Source organism: Ipomoea triloba, chromosome 14 (assembly GCF_003576645.1).
Source record: "Ipomoea triloba cultivar NCNSP0323 chromosome 14, ASM357664v1".
Taxonomy (NCBI): Eukaryota; Viridiplantae; Streptophyta; class Magnoliopsida; order Solanales; family Convolvulaceae; genus Ipomoea; species Ipomoea triloba.
The window spans coordinates 21562113-21573137 of record NC_044929.1 but is presented as its reverse complement, the minus strand read 5'-3'; the positions used below and the strand labels follow the sequence as shown (position 1 = coordinate 21573137).

Sequence of the window (11025 nt, the reverse complement as noted above, 5' to 3'; positions counted from 1 at the left end):
ATATATATATATATATATATATATATGTATATACATAATATAAATTTCCCATAATACTCCTACATGTATGTATACACGATTAACACACATACTATATATATATATATATATATATATATATATATATATATATATATATATATATATATATATATATATATATATATATATATATATATATATATATATATATATATCATATCAAAATTAAAAAAAAACATTTTTTTTAGAATAAAAAAAAACATTTATGAATTAGATTTAAAATTTATTTTTTTCGTTGATTTTATAAAATTATCAGGTTTGCATATTTAGTTGTTAAAGATGACATATTTTAAGTGTTCAACTTTACATAGTGAAGTTAATGATAATTACAAAAATACAACCACATTTTTTTAAAAATGTGACCAGATTCGTCCAACTTTTACAGATATAAGGCTGGAATTGGTTTTTATTTATCTCATGATATTATTTTCCCAGGATCCTTAGCATTATATATATATATATATATATATATATATATATATATATATATATATATATATATATATATATATATAAAATCTATTGAGGATATCCTTGGATTAGAAAAAGACTGTTTATCTGCATTCCACATATTGTATTTTGTCGTACAAACTTTATGTGTTGTACTTATCAAATTGCTACCATTTCTGATCTATGATTTAAATATGGGTTGTTATTATTATTGATGGTGCTGGTTAAATCACATATATCTTCTTCTTTTTTTTTTTTTTTTTTTTCTAAAACACATATATCATATTTGATTGTATAAAATATATATTATCAACATCACTGTTGAAGTATTTAGTAAAAACAAGTATATATCATGCTTAATTGTATTGAGTAAAAAAAAAAATCCTATACACATACATATACACTATATATGTGGTATTAAATATGTGGATTATCTCTTTACTTTTTGAGGGTGTGTGGTAATAGGGTTTTTAAGCAACTAACTTTCTTGACCTAAAAAGAAAAGCTAAATTTGGATTATTTGTTTAAGAATAATAGCTTTTTAAACTAGTTTTTCTTCACCCCAAAAAGGGTCGAAGATTTAGAATGAAGGTCGAGTCTAATGTTGACTGTAATGCATGTCGTAATGTTAAATACTTAATGTAATATTGTTGGGACCCTTGCAATAATAAAATGCGATGGGTTACACAATATTTTATAAATTTAAATACTCAATATAGTACCAAACACCTTTGTACAAAACCTACTCCCATAATACAATTAGCTTACAAGGTCACAACTATTACAAAACTAAACTAAGATATATGACTTGTAAATATCAAGCACCCATTGTCATATCATCTATCGAGTAATCATTTAAGTCAGTAAGGCGATAACGTCAACACATTATTAATATCTAATTTATTTAATCAGTGAGTTCAATCGGATCAACGTTTTCTTTCTTGTCATTTAATGTATCAAAAGAATCTAAGATAATGGGGAAGATTGAGTTGAGTTGTTAAGGTGCCAATCATAACACTTGATGAGTGATGGGTTGGGAGAAAAATGGAGATTAAGAATTAGGTAAACTAAAGTTGTCGATAGAGAAAGCAAAGAGATGTTTGATTATGCATTATATTATATTATATTACATTATATTTATTAATTAAAAAACTTACTATTTGCTAGTCGGTTATTGAAAGGAAATCTCAACGTACAACCCCCTAAGTATATATCATGCATGCATACATTATCTCAATAATTCTCCTCCACATAATTTATTTAATGGAAAATATATTTAATTAACTCAGGAATTTGAAATGGTCGGTAAGCATATTGTTAATACAACAGCAAAGTTAGAAATTCAAACTTTGTAAAGGATGTGTCATATTAAACAATACTGAGCATAGTGTTCTATGGAAAAAAATATATATTTTTGCTAGCTAGCAGCATTATGTTTTCAGGATTAAGCGCTTATCGTACGCCATACTAAAAACTATAGTTAGTAGCGATGACGGAGCTTTATAGCCGTCCAAGCCTTCAACAGTCTCATTGAAGCCCACATGGGCAGCTCAATTAGTCACATGGATGAAATTTGGGAAAAAAGACCAAGAATCGAGTCTCACCCGCGGCAATGTGCGAGCAACCTCTCAAAGTGAGGGGCCTCCTTGTGCCCCAGATGCTCTGTTGGGCCGGGATGTGGGGGGCCCTTGGGATTAAGAACCTTTGGGAAGAAACAATCCCATTGAACATGTGACATCTAGTAACGAATGTGCAACTTTTTTTTTTTTTTATACTTATTTAGTAGTCAGTGTCACATTTTGATGATAAGATACTAGATTATGCCCTCCAAACTTTCCCAAATATTTTATCAAATTTTAATTAAATTATCTTACCCTTGCTATTTCCATACTATATTGCAACCACCTCAAGTTCAAAATTGATTTAGTCTTCACGTCCCATTTAAGTGTTTTAATTAAATTAAATATGTAGATTTGACTTAAATCATTATTATATGTTCTTTCATTTATCATTTCAGAAAGTTCATTCAACCATTCATTATTATCTTTTTGTTGTAACATCAAGGAAAAATAAAATAGAGATTGACGAAATTGAAACCTTTTATATAGAATTATTATACCTTTATATATATTGTTAAACTAGAGGATCTTTGGTGTTCAAATAATACCCAAGTCTAGATTTTTATTGACATATTGGAATAGTTTAGTCTATGTCTGTATTGATCGACTATAAAAATGATCCATATTAGTCACTTGACTATTTCATTATCTTTGCCCTCTTTTTTTCCATCATAACTTTTGGCAAATATCTGTTGGGGATGAGGACAAATTAAACTTATAATTTCTTAACATCAACATTGACTAATGCATGCTTTTTGTAGTTACGCTGTAGATGGTGAAGTTTGGGTAGAAAGATCAATGATCGAGTGGAAAGATAAGACGGGTGACAACTCGCATAGACAGTTCAATTGTTACAGGGTGAAGTTTGAGAAAAAAGATCAGTGATTGAGTCTCACCTACAGCAGTGTAGGAGCAATTTTGTAATGTAAGTGAATTCTTTGTGTGCAGTAAATAAAGATCTCGTCATTGTGTTTAGTTGAATTATCATGATTTACATACTCTAAGATGTTCTGTCAGGTCGAAACGTGGGACTCGCGATAGCGAAGCCAAGCCGATACGATTTTAGGGCGAAAGAAAGCGCGCGAAGGGCTAAGCCTAAGCGAAGGAGGAGGTGTTGAGACAACGGAGGTTACATATTCAACATAGTTAATGTAGGAGCAAATACCAATTTTGGTCCCACGATTATTAGCAAAATGACAATTTTGGTCCACATGTTTCATTTCTACCAATTTTGGTCCCACGACTATTGTTTAGTACTAATTTTGGTCCCACGACTATTGTTTTAGCGCCAAAATTCATCGCGCCGGTCACCCATCCGTTTAAAACGTGTCGAAATCTAATTTTTTTGAAGGTATTTTCATCATTTTCAACTCAATATCCCAAATTTGAACATGAATAAAGAGATTTAAGCCCTAAGATCGATCACAATTCACAATTTTCTTCCTCAAATTAAGGTAAAATGATGAGGAAAACTGCGAGTTTTGATCGATTTTAGGACTTAAATCCATTTATTCATACTCAAATTAAGATATTAAGTTGAAAATGATGAAAATACGCTTAACAATTTTAGATTTTTGCACGTTTTAAACGAATGGGTGACCGGTGCGATGAATTTTGGCACTAAAACAATAGTCGTGGATGAAAATTGGTACTAAAACAATAGTAGTGGGACTAAAATTGATATTTGCTCGTTAATGTAGTGTTCTTTTCGAGTGACTGTTCCCGTCTTAATAACCCCAAAAGAAAACAAAAAGTAAACATTACCGTAAATCATGACATATACAATAAGTGTGAAATCTGCACATTATAATATTTTATGATTTAGACTATACATACATATTATATTATTATAATCTGATATATATAGCACGACAATACGTAGCATGTGACACTGTGGTTACGTTAGACTAGGATTGGTTACACCTGCATATGATGAATGTAGCTTGCCAAATAACTACTGTACAAGAACTTGAACCAAAAGGAAACTATGATTTGACACCAGCTTCAACTTACTTCAAACCTACGAATTGAAATTCACCTTTTCTTTCTTTTTATTTTTAATTTGTTTTGATAACTCACATCTCTCAATTTTACAAATAATAGCTTAAATTCCATAAACTTGCTCGGATGCCTATAAAAAGATAAATGAAGTTAATATAATTTTAAGACCACACCAAATTGGACACTTCTGCGTGCTGCGTACAAAAAACTTAATCATAGGACAACATCAGCTAAATTGATCAGGATGTTAATTTAGTAACCATAATGTTGTAAATTCGATTTTCAGTAAGATTGGCATATTGGCCTTTTTAGTTTAAACAAATCAACTATGAGTATATTGGTTTACCTCATTGTAGTCTTTTGTCAATTAAGCCTACATTAATGCAAATTTTATCCAGTATTAATGCTCAAACAGTGGCTGACCTTTATATGACCCTTTGTTGATTAGAGTTACAAAACGAAATTTATTTAGTATGCACACTCAGACAACAAGTGAGGATGTCACAAAAAAAATAAAAATAAAATAAAAAATAAAAAGAGCTTAGCCTGGTTGTGTTAGTTAGCATCTGGTTTTCTGTTACTTTTTTTGTTGTGGTTTTTTAAATTTAAATTTCAAGATTATTTCATCATTTGTCTTCACCCACCTTTAATCACTGTCTTCTTTCTCCTTCGTTTCTCCCCGGCCACATATCTCTCTTTTCCTTTTAATTTTTTTTTCTTTAATGTTCTTTTAGCTAGCCAATAATACAACTTAATTTATAAAGATAATAATGATATACATATGTTGGGTATGAATTTTGAGTGCTAGAACTAAACACTAATAACGAAGAAAAATAATGATAATTAAAAATATTGTTTCTGCAAAGACTCTTTGATTATGTTCGAGTGAAAGATTCTTTGTAAATGTAAAAAGTGTTATAAATTTGGTACGACTGAAATTAATTGCTTTCCATTTTTGGGTGATCGTGCCAAGAGAACATTATTTGACTTGACACTTGCTTCACTTCTAATATTGAAATTTTGGTATGATTCGTGTCCCAAACAGGAGATTTTCTAAATAAGGGTTGTCATGTCCCCGTAAGTTAGAGAGTACGTACTAGCTGACTCACATTTGCTCCATTACTTCAATATTGAAGTTTCGTGTTCCTAAGTCTCATCTTGTGCTCTCAAGGGAGTGCTATCAACCGACATAATTGACACTTTCTTTGTTCTTAATATTAAAGTTTTAGTGCGACACATATCTCGAGCAAGAAATTTCTCTAAGGCTCCTAGCTACCCCATATAAGAGAGTCTTATTTGACTTACCACTTACTCCACTTCTAACTTTAAAGTGCAATGCATGTCCTAAGCAATAAATTACTATGGTGTCATCTAGGGCTTAGCGTAGTGGTTTGTCGTCTGACTTGATGTCATGACTGAAGGCGACGTGTGAAGCTTGAATTCTACTAAAAATATGAATGAAAAAAATGTGCTGGATAATGGAAGGTGTGTACCGAATCTCTTGTGTGCATATAAAAACTAGGGTCTTACCAGTAGGCTAATTGCGTGATCGTAATTTACCCATGACAGTCTTGTAAATTTATGATTAATTTGACGAAAGTACGATGACCTAAATATTTAAAAAAAAAAAAAAAAACTATGGTCGGTTTTCATCAGCATTATCTTTAGCATTGGTGGTTGTGCCGGTAGCTACATATTTAATTATTTATAGGAATAGAAGCTTCATTAAGCATGTTTAAACAATGATTAAGGATAACAACACATGCCAAAGACCTTCTAATCTAGTGGTACTCAATTGCACTCTTTTAGAGCGATATTGACTCTTTGTGTTTTAATAAGTTGCGATAGTAATTATAAACATATACTACATTATAACAGAGTTAATAGTACTTAAAAAAAATAACTAACATATTATAAAAATAAACTGCCCACTCCCACAAAGTCAATCTTCATCATCAAGTTTCGACCGACATTCTTGAATTCCCCATCTCTATTGTTCCCATGTTTTAATCAACAGTAATCTTTAACTTTCTCCACCCACAACGGAATTAAACTCAAACATCCATTCTTTTCTCTCTCTCTCTCTCTCTCTATAATGGGGTTGTGGGTTTTGGGTTTTGGTGGGGGGTGGGGAAGCGCCGCCGGAGCTGCGGCTGGGCGCCGCCGTGGTTTGGGTACGTACGAGGAAGCTTAGGGTGCAGATTTATGGGAAGAAGGAAAAGGGGACAGAATGGAAAACGTTGTGAAGGGGTGACAAAATATATAGCTTAGGTATAGTAGGCAATAATGGAACTAACACAAAAATGGAGGAAATTAAAAGAAAAGGGAAAAAGGAGGCAAGTGGGAGGGAGGGGGGGTAGGGTAGGGTATGCGGATGCATGTGCGATCATATGGTGGTTGGCCCTTTTCTAGGCCCACACCACAAAAACACCTCTCTCTCTCTCCCCCCTTTCTCTATCTCTATACCAATACAAAATATAATGTATGTATTTCTTTACCTAGTAGTTCTTGTATAATGTATTTCACAAGTGTGGAGAGATAATAGATTGGTACATACAAGCTAATAAGCTATACATTGTGATATGAAGTGGAAGATGATTTGAGATAGAATTGAAGAGAGATGCTCTATTTATATTAAGGCTCTATTTATAATAAGGCTCGGTACTAGTGTCATGATAATTAGTAGCAAGTGGACGGCAAGATATCTCTGTCAAAAAAATACGTATACGATGTCCTAGTCTTGCAACGTTTCGAGGTTTAGTTCAGTTTAGTATGATTTTCTTCCAATTAACTGCATTTGATCGATTCAATCTTGCAAAATGATGATCTCTTAAACCGCGCCGATCCAAATGGTCTACTTTGAATTATTAGATCGACTAATTGAATTAACATTTAACTTTATCAATGTAAGAGTTCAAGAACTTATGACCAAATTGAATAGCACCCGATGTATCTATAACTGAGTTAAAATATATTATATCCAATTCTAATAGTTTAAATGTATACCATTTCTCTTCTTAACAAAGAGGCTAGACATTTACTGCGCACAAGGAACCCCTCACTTTGAGAGGTTATTCTCACGCGGCTGCTGGTGAGACTTGATCATTGGTCTTTTTTCTCAAACTTCACCCTTTGTGACCAATTGAGTTTTCCATGCGGGCTCAAATAAATAATTATTCTCATATAGTCATATGTGACGGTCGGTTCTTGTTAACGCCATCTCGGTCGAACCTGTAGCATAGATTATCTTTCCAGTGTTGTTTATCTCTCATGTATAGCTTGTAGGCTATTACAAAGTACACATGATGCACATACACCTTGAGGTCATGTGTTTAGCTCTTACCAAGACCTACATCGTCAAATAAGTTGCATAGGTTTCCCTAGTGCGATTTACCTCTCGTGTATAATTTGTGCGTTATAACATAAAGTATACAAAATATACATCTCATATAGTCCTTATCACTCAAAATAAATACAAAGTAATAAACATTTGATATTATATTCATATACATATAGTGTATATTTGCCTATAAATACATAACTTCATACACTCGACCACCCGTTTCAGAACCTACTACTTTGTTTTACTTATACAATAGTAATTATTAAGCACACAATAAAGATGGATTCTCAAAGAACCAACCCACCCACTCCCTCCCAACCATATATCCACCCTTACCCATCGTCTAATCTCTCCCATTTTCAATCCTTTGCGGCTTCTCTTTTCTCTCTTATATTCTCTCCTTTTTCCTCATTCCATTCATGTACACGTTTGATTCTTGAATTGAAATCTCTCTCTCCTCTCTCCCTCTCTCTCTTCTCTCTCTCTCTACAGAACATCAGAACATGTGTGTATGTTTTATATAAGTAGATCCTGTGTCAGAAGTTGTCAGAAACTGAGGTTTTTTGCTTTTGTCCTCGCCGGCCCCCTTCTTGTCAGAACAAGATCTTTTTATCTGTTTTTGTTCATCTCTCTCTCTCTTCTTTATATATATCTCTCCACCAATTCAAACCCTAAAAACCCCCAAAACCATTAATTGCAAAGCTCAAGCTCCGGCCATGGCGTCTTCTCCTCACCAATTACCCTTAAAGCGCGCCGCCGTGAAAACCCGTTTCGCCCGCACCTTTCTCCGGGCACTGCACAACCTCAACGCCGACGGCGCCGGCGCAAGCCCCGGCTCCGCGGCGCAGGCGCGCCGCAGACGGAGCCGGAAGATAAAGCTCGCCGCCTACGCCTCCATGGCTTCCGCCGTCGGGCCGCGGCGCGCCTGGAGCCGCGCCGTGCTCTGGAGGATCCGGTCCCGCGCCTCCCTGCGCCGAATTCCGCCGGCTCAGAGGAGTAGCCGCAGCCGCCGCAAGCCGAAGCCGCCGCCGAGCCGTACGAGGAGATCGAGAAACGACGTACGAGGTGGTCGTTTGGATTCCGACAAGGCTAAAGAGCTCCGGAAACTCGTCCCCGGCGGGAAAGCCATGGATTTGTGCTGTTTGCTGGATGAAACTGCGCATTACATAAAGTGCCTTTCGTCGCAGGTAGAAATCATGAGAAACATTGCCGACCTTTTCTCAACCTAAACCAAAACAAAAAATGAATTAAAATATTATATTTTTAGCATATAAATATATATATATATATATGAGTGTGTGTATGTTTCAGGGGTAATTAAGCAATACTATTATTATTATTATTAAGAAATTAAAATGGAGGAAATAATACCACTGTAATTATATATATGCGGCATATTTATATATATAATTTGTGTTGATGAAAATTTATTTTTAGTTTCATTTTCAATTTCATCTGTACAGAATTGCTTTAAATTCTACCATATATGAGAAACTACTCTCTCCACTTCATCTCTCTTTCTCTTTCTTTCTTTCTTTTGCTGATAAGCAAGAAAGAAGGGTTTTGATTTATTTTTTTAATGTTTTTTTGGAATTCCGGAATCACGTAATCTATAGTGCTTGATCTCAAGATCTTAGGAAATTTAAATTTTTTATGTATTTTATAATTTGATACATCCAAGAGTCGAGATATATAATTTATAAAGTGGGATCTTAATATTTTAGACATTTTAAAATTTTATTTATTTTATAATTTAAAACATTCAAGAGTCGAGATATATAATCTATAATGCACAATCACAAGATTTTGGGTCTTTTGAATTTTTATATATTTTATAATTTGATGCATCTAAGAATTGATTGAGAAAATCTATAGTGCTCGAACAAAAGATTTTGAGTATTTTGGATATCTTTTGAGTATTTTGGGTATTCTAAATTTTTATAGGGATTATTGAGAAATATACAAAGGAATTAGGAAGAATATTGACATTGGGATTAGATTAATTAATGATGTTTGGTTCATTGGAAAACATGTGGTATCAACTGGATAATATATACAATTAGAAGGCATAATAATTATGCTGTTGTAAAAATAATTTTTTATAAAAATATTATTTTGTAATCTTGACTAGCACTTCTTCATATAATATATTTAAATGATTAATTATAAGATTACCAATAAAAAATGTATTTAGAAAAGAACAAATTAAAGTCCCATACAACTGGAGAGCTGTCAAAGATTCCTTCTGGAAAAGAATCTTAATTTCATTTTCTGATCCATACAAATAGGAATCTTATACAACAAACACAACCTTAAACACTTGAATTGCTAGAAAATTTTCATATTTATGTCGTTGGGGTTAAATTATTTACTTTAATTTTTCTATATTTTTCAAATAATGGGGATTTTTAACTCAGAAATTTTAAATTATTATTATGCTATTTTTTCATTCTTTTAAAAAAGTTGATCTTAAAATAAGTAATTTATATATAGTTAATGAATAATATTATTTACAGTACATAATTATTTATATTTTTTTATAAATTTAATTTAAAGAAATATAATCAATTCCACCACTAAAAGAAAATGCATAGGGCAATTGAAATGTGATGAAGGGATTAGCAACAAGTGTATACATGACAGTAGCTCTTTCACGTGTAAAGTCATATAGCTAGCTAGCTATCCTGCGTTTAAAATCTTAGGGTGCATTTGCTGATGAACAAATAATTTTTTATTTTTAGAGAGATTAAAAGTTAAATAAAGAAATTGTTTATGCGCTTGAAAGAAAAAAAAAAAAAAACTTAGAGAAATAGAAAACAGTAAATTGAAGTAAATCCGACCTTATTATGTCTTCAACCATCAACGTTAATAACCTGGGGTGTGGTTGAATGGAAGTGGCTTATTCATTTTTAACTAAATTAAAAGCCAAGAATTCAATATGATCATTGGCTTTGAATATGGAGCAAAGGTCAGCTGTCCTATCCAGTAAAAGTGCCTACAGTTCAACGACGGGATCGACGGTAGAAACCCTAAGCTACACCCAAAGGTCAAGTCTAGCATCCAACAATTAAAATGCATCACTAGGTGTTGCGTAAGTATAAGGAAATAAATTACATCTTTTACTACTAATTATAACTTTTGGCATAGTGGTTAGTGTTTACTTTTTAAGAATGACATAGTCGATAAAAGTTTTGTCATCAAGTTAAATAAAATCGAACTTCATGAACAACTTCGAATATAAGATATTGTAGTTCCTCCAAAAAGGTATGTACCCTAATTATTTGCCTCGGCACATTGGTTTAGTGGATTAGAAGAAGTGTCGATATGATTAAAGCTTGATTCCAATGGTAGGGTAAGAATTTGATTTTTGTCACAAACATTATTAGAGGTTTGGATTTAGGTTAGACACCTTGTACATGCAGAAGTGTACAATTTAGTGTATGTTGAATTTAAAAAAAAAAATACATTGTATACTCATTTGTATATACATATTGTATATATGTGTGTGTATACATACACACTGTATATATGAATATGATAGTATTTGATATATGATGTGTTAAAAGGGTT

At 32.6% G+C, this 11025-nt stretch overlaps 1 protein-coding gene across 1 annotated transcript; it reads left to right on the top strand.

The window, feature by feature from the left end:
- Positions 1-8171: 8171 nt before the first annotated feature.
- On the top strand, positions 8172-8684 carry LOC116004104 (transcription factor IBH1-like). The gene has a single exon (XM_031244038.1). The coding sequence runs from the start codon at positions 8172-8174 to the stop codon at positions 8682-8684; it is 513 nt and encodes a 170-aa protein (XP_031099898.1).
- The last annotated feature ends 2341 nt before the right edge of the window (positions 8685-11025 follow it).